The 21,616-nt window shown below is 47.2% G+C and overlaps 1 protein-coding gene, 1 long non-coding RNA gene and 1 pseudogene across 3 annotated transcripts in view; 2 read left to right on the top strand and 1 right to left on the bottom strand.

The window, feature by feature from the left end:
• Positions 1-14,833, bottom strand: part of SLC9A1 (solute carrier family 9 member A1) — a 52,292-nt gene extending 37,459 nt beyond the window's left edge. Inside the window, exon 1 of the mRNA XM_080921000.1 lies at positions 13,700-14,833. Coding sequence (XP_080777126.1) covers positions 13,700-14,063 — 364 coding nt within the window. The 5' untranslated portion in view covers positions 14,064-14,833. The remainder of the gene's footprint in view (positions 1-13,699) is intronic.
• On the top strand, positions 6,269-9,287 carry LOC308424110. The gene is made up of 3 exons (XR_013975124.1): positions 6,269-6,341; positions 7,530-7,780; positions 8,252-9,287. It is a non-coding gene; the product is annotated as an uncharacterized lncRNA (long non-coding RNA).
• A 3,771-nt stretch (positions 14,834-18,604) lies between the features above and the next one.
• LOC308424012 (ATP synthase F(0) complex subunit C2, mitochondrial-like) lies at positions 18,605-18,994 on the top strand (annotated as a pseudogene). Its single transcript has one exon. The product of its transcript is annotated as an ATP synthase F(0) complex subunit C2, mitochondrial-like (transcript).
• The last annotated feature ends 2,622 nt before the right edge of the window (positions 18,995-21,616 follow it).

The following is a 21,616-nucleotide window of genomic DNA, read 5'->3' as shown; positions in this document are numbered from 1 at the left end:
CTGGAACTGCTTGGGGCACTCGTCAGCAACCTCGTGGTTCTGCCTCAGATAAGATGGACAGGCATCCCATGTTCACCCCTCACTGTCTTCAGGGCCGAGCTCACAAAGCCTCCTGAGCCTCGCAGTGGCTCTGCATCTCTGTGCAGCCAGGTGGGCAGGCTCAGGAGGGGTGGGTAAGGACAAGGGCTTCAGCATCAGCACAGAAAAGTTCTACTGTAAAGACCAGTGTGGCCAATGTTTCCTGGTCCCTGACAACTACCACCACAGCAACTCACTGTCTTTCCTAGGCTTAACATATCCTCCTGGAAAAATGTTTGCCAATGCTTATTACATCCAGGCATAGACCACAGTTCCTCCTCCCCACCCACTGCCTAGAGAGCCCTGAGTTAGCTAAAAGAGCAGGAAGGAGACTGCCTCTGCCATTCATTCACGCGAGGCCCAAGGTCAATCCTCCCAGGCCTCAAGAGGATGGTGAGGAGACTACATTAAAATGTCTTCTTTCCCTTTGGGGCTGGGAGCCACAGACTATGAGAAGATCCTGCGTTCCAGAAGCACGGTGAGAACAGGGATCAGTTGTCCTTGTCTAGGAAACAGCATGCGGCCTCCAGACTGCCCACCTTCTGAGGCTACCCCTTCCATCCGCCATCTCCATGGTGGCTGCTTCCTCTTCCTGGGTCTGAGAGCTGCGTTTGGATCCCAGGCATTTCACGGGAGACAGTGAAAGAACTGAGTCACACCTCAGGTGTGAGCTAGGCTCTCCATGACAACCTGGCCGACCCAAGAGGCGCAGTGCGGGGAGCCCTGTTGTTTCACTGATTCTCAGTAACAGAAAAGCCTTCCTCTACTTAAGGAGTCACTTGCTCTTCTCTTCTTTCAGGACACAGCCCACTCTTGACATGGCTCATTCTTGCTTTGAGCAGGTTCCACAGTTTGCCAGGCAAACCCCACTAACCTCAGGATGATGTGCCACAGTGGCCAAGGCACCTTCCCCAACAGCAAGGTGTGGTGACACACACCTTTGAGCCCAGCACTTGGGAGGCAGAGGCAGGCAGACTGTGAGTTCGAGGCCAGCCTGGCCTACACAGAGTCCAGAACATGACCCTGTGGCTCACAGCTCTCTGCAAGTCCAGTGCCAGAGGACCAACACCATCTTCCAGCCTCCACAGCACCAGACACACAGTGGTGCAGAGAGAGCAGGCAAAGGACTCATACACAGAGACTAAAAATGAATCTACGTTAAGACGATTATTCAGTGTTATACATGTAACTTTACTATTTATTAAAGATAAAAGCAAGTGTACAAACTAATGAAATGCCTAGCGATTGCTTATTTATATATAAAGAATTAAATTCTCACTGAATATCTAATACTGCAGAACCTAGAGCATCTTCAATGTTTTTTCTGAGTTGATTAATACTTTAATTTTATAATCAATGCATGAATAGATACAGCACCACCAGCCGTGGTGGCGCACACCGGCTGAAGAGGCAGAGGCAAGAAGTTCCTGAGTTCAAGTCCAGCTTATGCTATACCTTGGAGTGAACAAAAAAAGCACCTGCCTCCACACGTCATAACCTGAGCTCAATCCCTGGGAACCGTATGATAGATGAAGAAAGCAGAATCTTGTGAGCTGTCCTTTCACCTCCATGTGTGTTTTAACTGTGGTAAGAAATGGCAGAATAACCTGCTATTTAGGGCCATTTCAGAAATTGTTGTAAATTATGTCCTTATCCCTGCCCCCCCCCCAAAAATCACTATAGTATTTTTTTAATGAGATTCGAATCAACAACTCAAACAGCAATTTCAAAATCAAATAGTTTACCACAATATGATCCAAAGATGTACTAATTTGCTACTTTATATGCTGTAGATTGATAGCAGGGAAATATTAAGTCTCTGTTTTTTATAATTAAACCATTATATTTCTGTGAGAACAGAAAGGTTTTTATATATAGTAAAAACCTCTGCAATTAGCTGAGTACGGTGGATGCCCGTAATCTCAACACTAGGGAGGCTGAGGCAGGGGGACTGCTATCAATTCAAAGCTAGCCTAGACCACAGGGTAAATGTCAGGTCATCCAGGAATATACAGTCAGACACTACCATATGTGTGTGTGTGTGTGTGTGTGTGTGTGTGTGCGTGCATGCATGCTTAAAAACATACACACACACACATCAGGGAATGGGGTCAGAGAGCCGGCTTCGAGGTCTAAAGCACTGCTGTTCTTTCAGGACCAGAGTTCAGCTCTCAGCACCCACATTAGGTTACTCACAACAGTCTGTAGCTGCAGGACCAAGGGACCTGAACCCATTTTTGGCCTCTACAGACACCCACATATATGTGGCAAAGACTTATACAGACACAAACACATAAATAACAACATAAAAATAAAATTTTCCTTTTAAAAAAAGTGAGGGAGACCAGATGTAGGTCAGTTGGTAAAGTGCTTGCTTTGTACAATACTTTGAATGAGAAATGTTCCCACAAGATCGCACATTTGAACACTTGATCCCCAGTAGACACTAAGTTTGGGAAGGTTTAAAACCCTTAAGACATGAAGCCTTGGAGAAAGAATATGTCATTTGAGGAAAGCTTTAAGAGTTCGTAGCCTTGGGCTGGAGAGATGACAACTCAGCAGTTAAGAGCACTGACTGCTTTCCCGGAGGTCCTGAGTTCAATTCCCAGCAACCACATGGTGGCTCACAGCCATCTGTAATGGGATCTGATGTTCTCATCTGGTGTGTCTGAAGATAGTAACAGTGTACTCATATACATAAAATAAATAAAGAAATCTTAAAAGAAACAACGTCTTTACTCTCAGAACTCTGGAGGCAGAGGCAGATGGATCTCTGTGACGTTTGAGGTCACCCTGGTCTATCGAAGACATTGTAGGACAGCCAGGGCTACACAGAGATAACCTGTCTCAAAACCAAGCAAAACAAAGAATTCATAAGCTCACCCCACCCCCATGTGATCTCTCAGCTGCCTGCTTGCTGCCATTCTTTCCTTCGGAACAAAAAGCCAAAATAAACTTTCTTCTATAAGTCACTTTTTAACAATTTATTTACTTGTCTGTTTTTTATATATGAAGAGGACATTGGACCACATAGGACACAGTTATAAATGGTAGTGAACCATCACATGGGTGCCTAGAATTGAACTCCTGACTGCTCCTGATATCATTTTTGATCATGGTGTTTTATCACAGCAATAGAAAGGGACACATCCGCCTTGCAGAAAAGCTCTGGGTTTCATCTTCTCAGATACTACATGCTTGTAACCCTTCACTTATGGGTGGTAGAGACAGGAGGATCAGGAATTTAAGATCATTGATCTTGTCTCAAAATGAGAAACCCACTAGCACTACGGAGGATGACACAGTGGCCTAGAATTGGAGCTCAGATGTTTCAAGCAGTGCTGATGACCTCTGTGGCAGGACTGCACATGCAGAATAGAGCATGCGGCACACACAAAACCAAACCAGGGCTCTTTGTGAGGACGCACAATGGAATACGGAGAGCTCTGGAGAAACACCCTGGGCTCATTACTCGTTTGCTTTTGAGTTAATTTTTGATGTTATGTTTATAAGCCTACTGTTATCAAATTTATCAAGTTTCATGACCATATTCAGTTGTTCAACCCATAGTTTGAGAGTGCGTTCCCTGGACCACCTCTCCAGACCACCTTCTCTCAGAAGCTTCTTTTTCTCATCTCCCCTGGATTCCAACATCAACCAACAGCACACAATCCCCACTGTGCCTCCTCCCTTATATACTGACCTAATTCTAGGAACCTTTGGTTCTAATCTTAGGACTGGAATGAGCATGAACCCATACATGAGAATTCTGTGCTTTGAAGCCTGAGATCTATGGGAACCCTGGCCCACCCACAGAGGATGAACCTTGGAGACTTTACCCACCAAGTGTTTCAGTCTGCTAAGGCCTCAACTGAGCAAGGGTCCTTTCCAACTGGAAAGCCCCAACAGAGCCTTTTACAGTGAATTGAAAGTGAAGGCCCAAAGAAAGCAAAACGACTTAGGTAGGAAGAGGCTGGTGCTAGAGGTCAAGTCTCAGCCTAGAGCCACAAAGTGGCTTCATGAAAACTAAATTTGCCTCAGTTGCACATAAGCCCACAAATGCATAGAGAGTTTCCAGAAAAGATGCGCAATACAGCTGACATCAGTAAGGTCGGGGGACTGGATGGGAGATAACAGGACTTTAGTTTTTACTCTAATTCCCTCCTAGACTGTTGCTGAATTTTACTATGCTGTTCTCATTTTATTTATTTATATAAAAATAAATTTGCTGCAGAAGGAAGAATCTTGTCCCAGTTTGCACCCAATCCACATACAATGAGAAGCCATAACTAAGCCTGTTCAGGTATGACCATAAATTAACAAGATGCTGTCTTATGTGGTTTATGGCTACTGATCTCATTAATTCAGTGCAGTTTATGGCTTGAGGAATCTTCTCAGGAAAAGCCTAATTCAATTAGAGCTCTCAGCAGCTCCCTGTGGAAGTTATGGAATCGCACTTTTACTCACACACACAGAGGGCAAACCAAACAGACGCAGATCCTCCCAGAGACACCCCACCCAGCCCAGCGCAAATGCCCTTGCAAACCAGCTCCTTGGCCATGCAGAGAAGGCTGCGCCCACAGCATCATTCACTGACACTAAAGCATCAGGCCACGAGTTTCACAACCATTAAAGTCTAGCTGACCATTCAGCCTGCCACCAGGAGCTGAGGACTCCCTTTCCCCTCTTCTTTGGGCAACCTGGTTTCTAGTCTACCCCAATCTCTGTATGGACCCTTATTTCCACATGGAAGTCAACCATGTGCTCCTTCCTCCCTTCATCCATTCATTCGCCAATACAGAGGCCTTTCTTTGTGCTAGAAGCAAACAGATAAGAAAGGAAATACACAAAGCGCAACAGCTCCTTTAAAGTCTGTCCAGCAGGGTTCCTGGCTTTTACTGGTACCATATCCAGGAGAAAGAAAGGAAGAAAGGAAGGAAGGAAGGAAGGAAGGAAGAAAGGAAGGAAGGAAGAAAGAAAGAAAGAGAAAGATAGAGAGGGGGGAGGGAGAGAGGGAGAAAGAGAGAGAGTAAGAAAGAAAGAAAGGAAGGAAGGAAGGAAGGAAGGAAGGAAGGAAGGAAGGAAGAAAGATAGAGAGGGGGGAGGGAGAGAGGGAGAAAGAGAAAGAGAGTAAGAAAGGAAGGAAGGAAGGAAGGAAGGAAGAAAGAAAGAAAGAAAGAGAAAGATAGAGAGGGGGGAGGGAGAGAGGGAGAAAGAGAGAAAGAAAGAAAGGAAGGAAGGAAGGAAGGAAGGAAGGAAGGAAGGAAGAAAGAAAGAAAAAAAGAAAGAAAGAAAGATAGAGAGGGGGAGGGAGAGAGGGAGAAAGAGTAAGAAAGGAAGGAAGGAAGGAAGGAAGGAAGAAAGGAAGGAAGGGGGCTGGAAAGATGGCTCTACAGTTAAGAGCACTGACTGCTCTTCCAGAGGTCCTGAGTTCAAATCCCAGCAACCACATGGTAGCTCACAGTCATCTGTGATGAGATCTGATGCCCTCTTCTGGTGTGTCTGAGGACAGCTATAGTGTCCTCATATAAATAAAATAAATAAATCTTAAAATAGAAAATAAAAAAAAGAAAGGAAAGAAGGAGGGAGGGAAGGAAAGAGGGAGAAAGGATAGAGAGACCAAAGAAGGGAGGGAGAAAGAGAGGGAAGGGTAGAAGCGGTGGGGGAAGGAAGGCTAGCACACAGGTGCTGTGTTCAGGGGCTCGCACGCTCACACACATGGGGATCAGGTCCTATCTAGTACGGCATATTGCTCACTTCCATTCCCTCCAAGATTTCACTCAGGTTCCACCTCAACTCTTTGCAAATCCTCCTCTACCGCCACAGCCCTCAGGGAATGCCCACTCCCTTTCAACTTGCCCTCTGCCAGGAGTCTGCCCAGCCCTCAGACACACATCCACACCTGTTATGTCTTGTCTCGTCTCGTCCAGTCCTCAACAGACTGGACGTGCCTACTGAGCAGGGCCCAGTTTTACTTTCCCTGGTGCCTGGAGGACCGCAAGCTCAAAGCCTGCAGGCCGACTGCCACGGCTGCATCTCTGCCTGCCCCTCTCTCTTTAGACTAACCAGCATAAAAGACACAGCCTTCTCAGCTTTACCCTGCATGCAGCAAGGGCCGTGCAAGTAAGTAGTGCTTGCTATTAACTGCTTTTGGTAACCGTCTGGGCTCTGTCGCACAAAAAGCTGTGATGTCATCCCTCCTTCAGTGAGCTGGTCTCAAGACAGACTCCTCTTATTATACAAGAGCCACTCTGGTTTGAGAGGTAAGTGGCCCCCACAGGCCTGGGAAGGAACGGAACTCCTCATCCTAGCCCTCAGAGCACCAGAGGACATGGATTTATGGGAACTTGTTGGAATAATCCGGGGAACTCCTGATTTCTGGCAAGCAGTATTAGAATTCAGAACTCAGGCTGGCCCAGTAAAAACCAAAACCAGTCCTACATGCTGGATGAGCTTTTGGCGGAAGGAAATGAAATGAGCATGATTCCAGAGAAGAGGGGCAGCCCACTGATTCAGGCCAACCTAAAACTTAGTTCAGTTAAAATTAGATTAGCCCATAAGATTAAAAATACCCACATATAATCACAGGCTGCCTAAAGTATCAGTTGATGCTTATTGGCATCTAAAGAGACGGTTTGGCCCAGTGTGGTGTGTGCAGACAACCTTGGGGAGACTCATCTGACTCAGACATTTGCAGAGGGAGCTAGGGCTGCAGGAGGAGCCCACACGGGGCGGGCGATGGATGACTCAGGAATAACCCAGGCCCTGCCTGTGCTGAGCGAGAGACTTCTCTGCCGGGATCGGAAGAAAAGCGGGTGGGGGGGCTGACAGGAGGGATGAACCCAGCTGCAGGTTGTGTTCAGGCTCTGCCTAGAGGCCGTCTGAGGCCTCTGAGCCCCAGGTCCCACTCATCGCTCTGTGTTGCATGATTATTTCTTCACTGTGGACCTTGGGCTGGGTCAGTTCTCCCCTAAACCCTTTGTCATCTGAGCAAGACAGGAGAATAGTCAGGGCTTTCAAGGCTCCAGCTCAGAACGACGATGGGGAAAATGAAGTTCTGAATTCAAAGGGCCTTGAACTTAAGACAGGACTCTAGAAAAACGCAGGCTCCAAAGGTGGCCTGAGTTAGGTCTGTTTATAACTGCACAAGTACCCAGCAATCTCTTAACTAGGGGTTTAATAAGAAACAGTAAAAAAGTAAAAATAAAAGCAACCACTAATGTAATTAACAACCATATCACACACCAGAAAATGGGCTCTGAGAGGTCTCCCCTACCTACAGTCACAGGGTCACAGAAGACCAGAGCTGGGGGTGGGACATAGCAAAGCCCCAGGTTCAATCCCCACACCAAAAGAAAAAGAAAATCTGACATCTGGGGTCAGACCTCCTGCAGTCCTACCTGCTTCCTACAGTTTCCCATTGAAATTCACTTCTCTCCTTCTCTCTTCAGGTGGGGGTGGAGGAGAGCCCACACGCTGACAAAAAGAACACCCCTACTTCATTTCAAAGGTTTGCTGCTCCACACACTAGGAGGTGAGGCTGGCAAGCCTCCTTCTGACTTCAGAGTCACGCTTCACAGTGACACCAGTACATGGGAGGATGCTGAAAACCTTGCTTCAGAGTGACCAGAGTTCTGGACGCCCAGCTCCTACAGCCCTCCTTTCCCACGGGACAGACACTGTCCCCCTAACAACCATCCAGGTTAGCGATGTGGACGTATCCAGTCATTTCCTCTCTTAAAGCACCACTTTGGATCTTTTTTGAGACAAAGTCTGACTGTACTGGATGTACTAACTGTACATAGTCATCTGCCCATCTCTGCCTCCCTCATGAGTGCTGGAGTTAAAGGCCTGCACCACCACTCCCAGCTAAAACTTTACTAACATTCAGTATGGCTGGGTGTGGAGGTATACAACTTTAACCCAAGCACAGGAGGCAGAGGCCACAAACCACTGAGGCCAGCCAGGGCTACATGGAAAAAACCCCTGTTAATTAAAAAACAAAACAAACCAGAAAGAATACCAGTTTGCTGGCCAGGCAGGAAAGAAGACAGACAGGACCTTGGCTAACAGTCCAGGAATTGTGTTCTTTCCCCCTACCTCAGGCAGATCACTACGCTAATAAGTTTTCTTAAGCTATAAAAGAAAATAAAGTTAAGTATTGTATTTGCAGGTACTCTGGAAACAAACCACAGCACTAATAAGAACCACTACTTCTGCTTCTAGAGCTAAAGAAAATTGTGCCACCTGCTCCCATCACTGAGAATGCCTCTCCGGGAATGCTACAGGGCCCTGAGTGCAACTAAGAGCAGACTGTTACATTCTTCCTTAAGGGCAGGAGGTCCCAGTCACAAAGCTGGCCACCCCCCTCTGGCTAAAGAAAATCCCCTTTCAATTGTCCTTGCTCTTAGCCAATAGAATGAAGAAAGCTCTGTCAGACTGCAAAGAGAGGTGCCAGGTGGGAAACTACCTGAGAACAAGGAACAGGTTCAGTCTACCACAAGATTTGTGGACATTCACACTGGTTCAGAGACTCTTAAGGACAGGCACAAAGCACCTATAGCTCTCTCAGGCAGGCACGCCCCTCAGGTGGAGTCCTAGTGGACTGCAGAGGCAGGGAGGCTGGGCACCACTCCAAGCAGGGCAATGAGAGAGGTAGTCAATGCAGCTGCACCCCTTCAGGAGGCAATGCCAAGCCACCAAAGGACAATAAACATCAATTCAGCATCTCTGAAGAGAACCCCTGAGCGGTTTCCTCATCTACAGAACAGAAGGAGCCTTTATTCCATAAGACTTTGGTGGGGGATTAAATAAGATTACTTTTATAAAGTCCCTGACACGGCTCAATATGTGGTAATTATTATTAGAACCACCCCCAATAACAGAAGCGATAGCACAGGGAAGGCTAGGCGGAATGCCCAAGCTATGGAGAAACCGTATAGGGAGAAGGGTCAGGAGAGGAGAGAGCAGCTGCTTCGGACTGAAGTGGGCTAAGAAAACGACCCTAGATCTGGAACATCCCCCAAAGGTCCAGAGTGGCACGATTGGGAAGTTGTGGAAATTTAAGAGACCTAAGAGGTCTTTAGGTCTAATGGCATGTCCTTGAAGGGAGGACAGGAACTCACCTTCTGTTCCACTACACACTGTGTCATCAATTGTCACCTTATCTGCAGGCAAACGATGAACCACGTAATTAACTATAGCCCAGAGCCCCCAAAACTGTCAACCAAAAATAAACGTTTTCTCCTCATACACTGATTATATATGATATTTCTGGTATAGTAACAAAAATAAGTAACAGATCAGGGGAAATCCAATCACACACACACACACACACACACACACACACACACACACTCGAACACGTACACATGCACACATACACACACACACATACACCCATCAATCTCTCTCTCAGACTCAGAAGGTAGAGACAGTATCCTCACTTCACTAATAAGGCAAGGCAAGTCCAGAGAAATGTACCCAAAGGGCAGAGTCCAAGGTGTCCACTGGGGCTTTCCTCAGAGCAGAGCTACATGTGTTGGGCTGGGCTGGCTAGGGGTGAGAGGAAAGGTGAACCTCAGGTAAGGAGCTGAATCAGATCCAGGCCACATGACCAGCCCAGGCCCTCCAAGTGCCTCTGCACAACTGGAAACACCCTACCTAAGGCCTTTCCCCCACATGCTGGCTGATGTCCCTGGTACCCCACCAGTCAGGTGCTGTTTTCCCAGGAGAAAAAGGTCATCCTTTTCTTTTTTGGAGTGGCATCTGGGGTAGAGACAGCTTCAAGGTGACCTTTAAGCTGTTTCTTTCCTTTTGGGAAGTGGAAAAGGTAGGTTTGGGTCTTGCTTTAACAGAACACCAGGCAGGTTCATGTCTGCTTATGTGAAGTGAGCAAGCAATAACAATAACTTATGTTTCTCTGGGCAGTGGTGGTGCACTTCTTTGTCCCAGCAGTTGGGAGACAGAGGCAGGTGGATCTCTGAATTCGAGGGCAGCCTGGTCTACAGACAGAGTGTCAGGACAGCCAAAGCTATGCAGGGAAACCCTGTTTGGTTTTTTTCCAAAAAAAAAAAAAAAAAAAAGGCAACAACAACAATAAAAGAAACCATCCCTCTATAAACTTGTTCAGGAAGGAAACAGCAGTGTATACCTTGCAAAGACCAAAACCAAAATATCGTAAGATGTAAGGGACAAAAGAAGTCATTTTGTCCCTAATCAGGAGACAAGATGAATACCTGCTTTATAGGCTCTGGGCCTCTGCCAGGCATTTCAGGTCAGGAATATGGGCAAACAGCAGGGGTGCTGCCAGTGGTGAGCTGGGCTACAGAAGCTCTCCCTGGGAACAAGCACTGCCTGGGAGTCAGGTGAACTGGGACAAAGCAGAATTCAGGCGAAAGCCAAACCACAGTATGTGAGGGAGGAGGAGAATGGCCCGACCCTAAAGGTTTCAGGACAGTTCTCAATTATTCATTTATTCATACATTTATTTATTATTTACTTATTTGAGATGGGGCCTCCTGTATCTCAGGCTGGCCTCAAACTCACTCTGTAACTGAGGCCGGTCGGCCTTGAACTTCTGATCTTCCTGCCTCTACCTTCCAAGTCCTGAGATTACTGATGTCAACTATACTTGTTTTATGCAGTGTATGGAATCAAACCCAGGGCCTCATGCCTGGTAGGCAAGCACTCCACCAACCAAGCTACATACCCAGCTCTGGTTCTTATTTAAGTCCCTCTTAAACCACTAATTCTCCCACCAAGAAAAGGAAAGGATCCTTGACTAAAAGAGAGAAAAACAGTGTCTGGAGGATGATCTGCCCGAGGTCATCTCCCCAGTTCCGGAGGCACCAATTACTCTAGAACATTAACTCTTGCTCTCTCTCCCATGTCAATCTCCACAAGATTCTCCTTTGGATACTGGCACACACTAGGATGGGAAAGGAGACTGCATGCCGCACTCTCTGTCCTTAGATGAGGAATACACTGCATGGTAAGGAGCTGCCACAGTGGACCAGATGGGGATCCCACCAAACAGTCAAGACCCTGAAATAAAGTCTGTAGCTCTCAGACAGCAGACAGTGCAGAGATCACGGCCCCAGCCCTCCAGTCTGTTATCAAGGAACCACCACACATCTTCCCACAACCAACAAAAGGAGGCAGCTCAAGAGGAAGAATAGGATGGTCTGGGCAACACAGAGAGACAGACAGACAGACACACACACAGAGATGGTTGGTCCAGGGCTAAGGGACAGTGGAGTAGTCCCTTATAGGAGGATATAGGAGCTGGGAATGCTTCTGCTGTAGGTGGTTAAAACACTACCAGTGGCGGCTCCTCACCACACTCCCACTCCTATATGCAGGACTCAACTTTATGTACTGTTAGCATCGCCAATCACACTGCCAGTACACCAGCCAGCTACTCGTCCCCTCCACACACACACACACTTCTTGAACCTTTGCGCATGTCCTCTACCACTGAGCTATGCCCTGGCCTGCACTTCCCATTTTCTGATAAAGAAACTGAGGCTCAGAGAATGTGAACCAGTTGAGTGCTGGGTGCAATCTACACAGCAACCTCCAACCTCACATCTAACCTTAACTCGATGCCTCAAAGGTGCAGGTGCAGAAGGGGGTTTCACCGAGATCCTTTTCAGAAGCAGGAAAAATGCCTTTCCAAGCCAGACACACAGGTCTTTGGAAATGCACGGGGGATCAGACTCAGCGCCCCCCCCATTTTACTGAAGGAAAACTGAGGTCCAAGCTTAAGAAGTTTAACCAGGGTTTCCAGACTCAGACCTAGGAAGGATCACAAAGACCAGCTGGCTAAGGAGACATGATGGTCAAGGTCATGGGGTGGGGGTGGGGGGTGAGAGAGGAGAACTCGGTTTCTGGACAGATATTCTTACCAGCACCCTGTCTCTGGTATCCAGCCCAGGGTCCCAGGCACCACACTGTATGTTGATAAAGCAGGTCAGGCCCAGCCTGCACCCATTAGGACAAGAGCTATCAAGTCTACAGGAGAAAAATTCAGACTTCCCAGAACGGGGTCTTTTTGGTCATGCTACTGTACTGCCAGCAGACACAGATCTGCAGTGTGTGCCAGGTCCCCGTACTGGGACACCCTGGGGCTGAGGGGAGGTGTTAATTTACAGGCAGCACTTATGAAGTCTCTTCCTTGTCTCCTACAGACAAATGACATATTATGGTCCCTTCAGGTCCTTACAACAAATACAGACACAGGGTTTCATGAGTGGATCGATATAGTCAAATACAATTCGGATTCTTATTTCACAAGAAAGACCTTCAGGAAAACACTCAGCTCTTCAAGGTCATGCATTTATGTGAGAATCCATACACAGGGTTCCCCTTGCTCAGACCTTGATTTTTTCCAGGAAGCTGGCTGCCATCAGGATGTAGGTGCTGATGGCCCAGCTCCATGGCATAACTCTGCCACTGTAACCTCCTCAGCACCAAGGCCCTGTACCAGGAAGCCAGGTCCTGGATCTATCAAAACAGAGGTACTGGTTAGTTCCTGCAGCACGCCTCAGGGCCAGCTTTACACCAGTTTGGCAATGGTGTCCTTGGGAAAGAAGCTGCAAGGCTTCCTGCCCAGAATCTCTAACTTCTCAAAACCTAAATCTCAAGGAGAGAGGGGAGCAGAGTCCCAGTGCCTTCCACATCATCTGAGAGTAGACTGAAAAACTTAAGGTACTTTGAAAAGCCCCCCTGGACACTATCTCCAGGTACGTCTGGGCTATGCAGCCCCAGGAGAACTCCACCAATCACCCAGCAGAATAGGGTGCTCAGGCTGGGCAGGAACCCCAACCCTTGAAGAGGGAACAGCTTTTTCATGTCCTTCTTAAAAAGAATATTTTGAAGTCTCTTTAGACCCAGCTCTTCTCCATCTCCTCATCTTCAATGAGTTAGCTCCCGTCTGTAGTCAGTTGGATACAAACCTAAACCAAACCTCAACCTCCTCCACTTTCCTGCCGCCCACAAATGGCTGTAGCCATTCCTATGAACTGGGTAACGGTTGGCACTTCTGGACTGGAACCTGACTCAAGGGCTTGACTGGCCTTGGCAAGCAAAGCTGAGAGGTACCACTCTGGGGATGAAGGTAAATAAGACTCGGGTGATCCCTGTGTTCTACCATACTCCTACGTGTCTTGCACCCAGTTTCTTTACTCTGCAAAATCCTGAGACAGGCCAAGTCCTAAAACACCCTCTACAAAGGTAATAAAGTACACTGATTCCAGTTGACAGGGCAGAAAGTGCCGCTTGCTAAAAGATATTCCTGTCTTACACATAGCTAAGCACCTGACTCCTTTCTAAGTCCGATCCAAGCCGTAGGAGACCTGCCAAGCCTTGGAAGCTTTTCTGAAACTACCTAGTATCAGAAGCATCCCATCTTCAAATCCTGAACACATTCCTGATCCTTCCCTCCCGAAACACAATGCCAGTTCACAGGCCAGAGCTGGAGTTTAAGGACCGACAAAAAGGGAGGAGGAGGATGCCCATGTTGCAGAAGGGGTTCATTCAGAATCTGGTGAGAAGTGGGGCAAGGAGCTCACCTATCTGGTGAGGGCAGCAACAGCACCATTATGAACCTTGAACTTACCTATCTTCATGAGGCAGGCCAAAAGGATCCAGAGGGAGATCTCGAAGGGTGTGCGCACATGTAAGTAGTCAATGTCCAGGACTGGAAAGGCCTTTCGAAGTGGCTTACCACCATGTTCAATGATTAAGTTGGTCAAATTGCGTTCGTCTGGGTGGTGGAGAGGCTCTGATGGAGCCGTGGTGACATCCCCAATTGAGCGTTCCCGGGGTGGTTCAGAACCTCTGATGGTGCTGGCAGTAGGGCTGAGCTGGAGGCCGTGGCTCCTGAGAACAGGTAGCAGCCCCACCAAGGCAACCACCACCAGGAAGGAGGGAAAGATCCGAGGTGGATAAAGTCCCCAAATGCCAGACCACCGAAGCATCATAATGATCCCCTAGTCCAGGAGGCCTCAGCCTTTAGGGAAGTGCGTGTAAGTCCTGGGACATAGGTAGCAAGGAGTCTGCAGAGGGGGAGAGACAGGGGCAGTCTCTAGGAAAAGTTCATGTTTTAGAGAGGTATTTTCGTTTTCTAGAGATTCGCAATCTGAAAGTCCAAACTGCAAAAGGGGGATAAGTATCTTGGAGGGACTAAGGAGGAAAACCAAAGATCTAGAACTTCAGGCTGAGAGAAGGAAATCGGAGAAACTACGTCCTGAAGAAAGAGGAAGGGCCAGGATAGGCTGGACCACAGGCAAGGGAAAGGAGGAAGGAAGGATAGGACCTTTGGCTAAGGAAAATCACCAGGGTGCTGGAACTCGGCTAAAGGGGAGGGTTAAGGACCGAAAAGGGTGAAACCCACTCCGCAGGAAAAGGCGAGAGAAGGCTGGAAGGCCAGCCTGGGGGAAAGGAGTAAAGCAGGAAAAAGGCTGGGGCTTTCCCACCCTCAGGAGCCAGGGTCCAGCCTCGCCGGGCTGAGATTCCGGGGAAATGGAGGGAGGCGGAAGACAGGCAGACGGCCTGGCGGGAAGGCGCCTCGGCGCAGGTTGAAGGCGGCTCGCAGTGAGCCAGCAGCAACACACCCCTCCTTGAGACCCCGGTGCAGAGCTGTGTTCCACCCCGGCCCAGCGGCAGCTCCTTCGGTCAGCTCCAGCTCCACTTCCAGCACTGACACAGCCCCAAGTCCCGCGGTAGCGGACTGATGCCTCGCTGAGCACAGTGCAGCCATTTATAGGCACCAACGAGTAGCCGGCGCAGCGGGCTAGAGAGACCTGTCAGCGCCGGCACGGAGCAGCGGCCCCTGTCGCCCAGGGGAGGAAGTGTCACGTAAGAAGAAGCCGAGACCCAAATGGAAAAAAAAGTCTAACACGAATGACATACTGTACTGCCTATAAAGTCTTTTCTCATTAGCACGTGACTTTGAGCAAGTTATTTAGCCTTTCTGTTTCATAGTTTTCTCAACTATGTGAAGATAGGTAGCTGTAACAAACGGATAACATGATGGCTAAACGAGGTGATCTATGTGAAATGTTTAGAATGAAAGGGAAGAGACCATGGTTCAGGAGTAGAGTGCTTGTCCACCATTAGTTTCTATGCCCGGCGCCACAAAATAAAGTTAAATACATAAATAAATAAATATGGGCTAGAAATCTGAACTCTAGATGTTCCCAGACATAAACTTGTGCCGAGGTCTATGTGAGCCGAAATCTGTTCCCGCATCCCACCTGCAGGTGCTCTGTTGGCAATGCATTGGCTTCCCTTGGCTGAGGCAGCGTAACCCCAACCTCCATGTATCTGCCTCTAGGCCCAAATTTTTCCTTTTAAGAAGGAAAATTAGGAATCGGCCCTAATGTCTTTACCTTAGGTGGATCAATGTCAAAAATCCAATCCGAGCCGTGAGCGGTGGGAACCTGTAATGCCAGCACTTGGGAAAGAGGAAATTTTAACTTGAGATCAGCTTGTGTAACAAAGTGAGTTCCTCAGTAGGGAAACCCTGTCTGAAAGAGATTAAAAAAAAAAAAAAAAAAAAAAAAAAAAAAAAAAGCCTCTCATTTAAATAAAGCCACATTCTCAGGCACTGAGGTATGGGCAGAGGTAAGACTTCAACTTCTTCTGAAAGGGCAAATTTCAACCCACGACAGTAGTGAAACAACCAAAAAGTAAGAGGCTGGGCGTTGTTTTTGTCTGTCTGTCTGTCTGTCTGGTTGGTTTAAAGAGAAAAGAAGAATTTTTATTAACTGCAGGGAGAACACAGCTTCCAAAAGGGGCAGGTTCTGTTTTGTGAGAAAGGGTCTTATTATGTAGCCCAGCCTGGCTTCTGGTTTTTGGCACTCCTCCTGCCTCTTCCTCTCAAGTGGGATTACTGGCATGCACCACCACACACAGCTGGACCTGAAATTTGAGTAAATGGTAATGGTTGGAATCCAGAAAGCTGGAGAAATTGTGTCTACATGGTGCAGTCACTGGAAACCTTTTTATCTTCAGTAGTAGAATCTGAACGCAGAACCCTGTGAATGCTAGGTAAGCACGCCACCACTGAGCCCAGACTGAGAATTTTTTTAATTGTTTGAAATGTCATCCTGTTCTATTCAAAGGTTCATTAAAGCCTAAGATATCCAAGGTGACTTGTTCAAGGGGATGTTAGAGGGGTTTGATTTCGTTTGATGGGTCTTGTCTGCACCTCTTGACAAGGATTTGTGCTGGGCTAACAACACACGCATAGGGCATGGTGTATGAGTGTGGATGGTGATTAGGGGTCAGCTCAAAAGCTCTAAGTGAGTGAGGACACTCTCACTCGAAGCTCCGGAAGTGTCCTGTTCCTTCACTGGGTTGTCCATACCCAATCACCCAGAGGCAGTTATGTGATGAAAGCTCACCATGCCTTCAGAGTTTGTACACTTTCCATCCAGCATGAGATCCTTCCGGAAAAAGAGGCTTTCAAATAACGAGAGTGCGATACAATAACTAAGTGTAAGACATTACTGACTTTTCTGAACCACACGTTTTCCAGGAATAAATAGGTTCAGACACTGGGAGGTGACCAAAAAACAAAAACAAAAAAAACAAAAAAAAAAAAAAAAAAAACAACAACAAAAAAAAAAAAAAAACCAGAAGCTCAGAAGCAGACCTGGAAAGATGCCTTAGGACCAGCATTCAAGTCCCCAGTTCTCACACTTAAAAGAAAAGAAAAAGAGAAAGCCAAGTACAACCACACACCTTTAACCTTGGAGAATGGAGACAAATAAGGTTGCTGGGGCTTGCTGTCTGCCAGCCAGGCTCCAGGTTCAGTGAGAGAATCCATCTGGAGGGACTAAGGTAAAATGACGTCACAGGAAACATGATTCCTAGTCTGGCATCTGCCTGTGCAAGACTGCTGCACTTGCACACAAAACACATATGCATAAGCCATACCCATACACACAAGAGGGGAGTGTCACAGAATTCAGAGAGCCTCGTGGAGCAGCTGTCCTACCATGAATGAGACCCTGGGTTCAATCCCCAACACTTTAACAGATGAAAGGCAAACATTAGCTCCATTGGAGGTGAACAAAGAGGAACAACCGTTGTCAAGGATCAGAACAAGCCAGCCTTGCCATCTGGTGTTGCCTCAGATCTATAATCTCTGCTTCTCAGGAGACCGAGTCAAGAGGATGGAAAGTTCAAACACTGCCGGGTCTACAGAGTGAGCTCAAGGCTAGCCTGGACCTACAGAATGAGCTGAGGGCTAGCCTGGGCCTATAGAGTGAGCTCAAGGCTAGCCTGAGAAACTTTGCAGAGCTTGTCTCAAAATCAAATGATATAAAAGATAGTGGGGGACTAGAGAGGTGGCTCAGTGGTTAAGAACACCTGCTTTTTCAGAGGTCCCTGAGTTCAAATCCCAGCAACCACATGGTGACTCACAACCATCTGTAATGGGATCTGATGCCCTCTTCTAGTATGTCTGAAGACAGCTACAGTGTACTCACATGCATGAAATAAACAAGTAATTCTAATATAGTAATAACAATAATAAAGATGATGGGTACATAGCTCAGCAGTGCAGTGCTTGCCTAACATATAAAATGCCCCGTGTTCCATTCTTGGTACTAAAAACCCAGTGGATCAAAATCAATAATGCCTGGTGCAGTCCTTGAGAATCGCCATTGCCCACACTCTTCAAAGATCACAGTCATGCCGTATAACAATCGGTACGCAGTAGTGACTATTCCCATTCTCACTTGACAGATAAAGCACCACGGTTTGAATTCTTGAAACTGTTTGCCCAAAAAATCACACAGGTATGAGGAAGCAGTGCAAAAATGTAAAGCTAGGCTTTAATCTACACCGAAGACTCGGTGCAGATTAATGGGAAGAGAGAAAGGGTGGAGCTGGCAAAGGCCATTTACCCCCATGCCTCGAGGCCAGAACCTAAAACTTTCCAGTTCTTTCCAGTCCAAGCAACCACAGTTGACTGGTGTTCTCTGCTCCTCTCCCTTCAGCCCTCAGTAAGTCTCTGGCTGCCAGCTCAGGACCAGGAAATGTCACCCCTGGTCGAGGTCCCCCACAACATGGAGAAGGTTATCAAAACTGAACCTGTATCAGGAAATAATCCTGAAACACCCTGTATCTAGGACACAGTCCGAAGAGGCTTCAGGGCTGCTTAACATAGATGGCTGCTGTCTAGACCCTGTCCCAGCACCATCACAGACTAGTTGTGAGGCCTGGAGTAATCAGTCCCTGTTGCAAGTTTCTTCCACCATAAAACAACAGTGCCAACTTTGTGGTACTGTAATCAGAATGTTAGAGAATGTACATAAAGTTTTAAGGCAGCAGGTGCCGCCTGAATGTGTCATTATCAACCTTTCTTGCAAGTAGGTACTTTGAAGTCTTTTTTAAAAAATAATTTTATTTATTTAAGTACACTGTAGCTGTCTTCAGACACACCAGAAGAGGGCATCAGGTCTCATGACAGATGGTTGTGAGCCACCATGTGGCCCCCTCACCCCTGAAAATGTATACCTGTTTCAAGTTCGTCTCAACCGGCTCCCTCATCAGGAGCACCTCTCAGCTGCTCAGCCGTCTGCTGTCCTCAGCAGAGTTCAGGCGACCACAGATGCCAACGGGTGGCCTCTGACTTATCACCAGCTGCAGTTTCCAAACCAGCGTCATTTTAAGGGACGTGGACACAGCTGCCATGTTGTGGAGCTGGAGCTGGGGCTGCCACAGTTGGGGTGGCTGGCTCCAGGGCAGGGGTTGCTTTGGGAGGTCTCCTCATTGGCTATGCCAGGAATCCTTCTCTGAAGCAACAACTCTTCTCCTACACCATTCTGGGTTTGCCCTCTAAGAGGCCACGGGGCTCTTTTGCCTAATGGTGGCCTTTCTTGTCCTCTTCACCATGTGAAGTGGCTGTCTCCACTCCACCTCCCATAATTCTTTCCTGACTCTTTTGCGTTCTTTCTGCTCTGTATATTCCTTTTCCTGTACCTCCCAAGAAGTCGGGTGGGAAGTGCTTGGCTCAGGGCTTGACAGAGAAAAGACAAACAGTGTATCAATAAGAAGAAAAAGCAAATCCTCACTTTTTATCACAGCATTGCCCTTGACTCTGAAGAAATGTCTATAGACCTTTCCTCTGTGTGCTATCTCTTCCCACATAGGTCACATCTGCTACTTAAATCACGCATTGGATCCCTTCCCTAAAAGTGTCGAGACTTTTAAGAAATTGCTGGCTGTGTCATCACAATGCATGGTGCTGGCAAAGGACGCAGTCACCCACTGTGTATCACAGGTAAGGCACGTTTGCTCCTGTCTCCCAGTGTGTCAGTGCATAGATTCACCAAGCGGATGACGTCATGTTATCAGCCTTGCAGGATGCTTGCACAACCTAAAAGGAGGCTGAGGCAGGGTTTTCATGGGTTGGAAGCCAATCTAGTTAACATAAGGTAAGACACTGTACAGAATGAGAGGAAACAAAGAGGACTAGAGGGGTGGCTATCTGGTTAAGAGTGAATGCTGCTTTTGCATAGGACCTGGGTTTGATTCCTAGCACCCATGTCTGGTCACTCGAAACTGTCTGTAGTTCTAGCTCTAGGAGGTTCCGTGTGTTTTTTCATACTCCGGGGCACCTGCTCTCACACTCTAGTGAGCACACCTACGCACAGACACATGTACATGTTGTTTGTTTGTTTTTTAAGACAGGGTTTCTCCGAGTAGCCCTGGACATCCTGGAAATTGCTCTGTAACCAGGCTGGCCTGGAACTCAGAGATCCACCCACCTCTGCCTCCCTGATGCTGGCATTAAATGCATATGCCACCATTGCTTGGCTCATATCATTTTCCTACTTTTTTTAAAAGTACATGAGGTGTGGTGCTCCTGCATGTTAGCCCAGCATCTGAGAGGGAGGCAGGAAAATGGAGCTACAGGTGATTATGACCAGCCACACCTGGGTGCTGGAAACCAAAGTCAGGTCCCCTGCAAGAACAATACAGGCTTGCAGTGCCTGCAGCTCAGGCAGCATTGCTAATTATTCGCTGGTTCCCTATCTCTGCTCCAATCAAGACATTGCCTCATTACAGATGGTTGGGAGACACCATGTGGGTGCTGGGAATCTAACTCAGGACCTCTGGAAGAACAGTCAGTGCTCTTAACCACTGAGCCATCTCTCCAGCCCTTACATCTTTATCTTAAGGCTCCTAGAGAAGACTGGATTCCAGGCAGTTAGAAAGAGGATATTAAGCTCACACCCACAATGACACACCTATTCCAACAAGGCCACACCTCCTAATAGTGCTACTCCCTGAGCCAAGCATATACAAACCATCAGTGAAGTCGTCTCTCTCCTCCCACCACATGGGTTCTGGAGATGAAAAGCAGGTTATCAGGCTATTGTCAAGTGCATTTACCTGCAGAGTCATTTCATTAGCCCTTTATTATTTTATTTTATTTTGCAAATGTAGGGCAAGTGTTCTGAGAAGGAGTTACACTCCTAGCTTCTCCAGTAGGTTTTAACTTTTTAATGAATTACATTTGTATTTTTCCATTGTATTTGTTTCCTTTGATCTTTGTAGGGTTTTTGTTGTTGTTGTTGTTTGAGGAGGGTTGTTGTTTTATTGTTTTGTTTTGAAACAAGATTCTCTGTGAAGCCTTGGCTGTCCTGGAACTATCTTTGTAGACCTGGCTGGCCTTGAACTCACAGAAACATGCCTGCCTCTGCCTCCTGAGTGCTGGGATAAAAGATGTGTGTCACCACTGCCTGGCTTGTGTTTTTGAATGTCATTACTTGGTCATCCCCAATGATGCTCCCTTCTCATGACATTTGTCTGAGTTCCCTGTTTGCTTCAAATGCCCAGCATTCCTCTTTGTTTCCAGACAAGTGTCCATTTATCCTTAAGGCCATACACAAGATGAAACCTTCTCTGCGAAGGTGTCCCTATGCTTTCAGGGTGACTTGGTTGGTTGTTCTTTCTATAGTGTTTGCACAGTTGGTCCAAGTCACTAGTGAAGCACGTTCTGTTCTCTGTTACTTCCCTTGGTTTCTCTGTTACTGTCCATCTTACTAGATTTACTGGTCATCGGGCTATCTTACTAGATTGTCATGACTTAAGAGGGACCTCATTTAAACGTAGGCCTGGTGGCACATGCCAGTGATCCCATTTGCTTAAGAGGCTGGTGCAAGGAGATTGTGGTGAGTTAGAGGCCAGCCTGGTCTATTTGGTAATTCTCAGGCCAGTCTGGCTATAGAGTAAGACCCAACAACCTCGAAAGAGCACTGAGCAGAGTGTAATTGATGTTTATTGGACAAATAAATAGATGAAGGAAGGATGCTATTGTCTAAGTGATCGTCACATTTTCTTTCGCTTTCAGGACCCTGAAGAATTTTTAAAAACCACTTCCTTTGCCTGGGGAAAAAATTTTTTTTTAAAGTAAAAGGACATGACGACGATTTATTTGGGAGTAAGATCTTAAGAGGGCAGCAGAACTAGCAAATGGCCAACCCTGAGCCCAGATGTGGGCAGTGGGTTTGCA

This window comes from Micromys minutus (genome assembly GCF_963924665.1).
Source record: "Micromys minutus genome assembly, chromosome: 9".
Lineage (NCBI taxonomy): Eukaryota > Metazoa > Chordata > Mammalia > Rodentia > Muridae > Micromys > Micromys minutus.
Note: the sequence above shows the minus strand (reverse complement) of the source record. Positions and strands in the feature narration are given on the sequence as shown.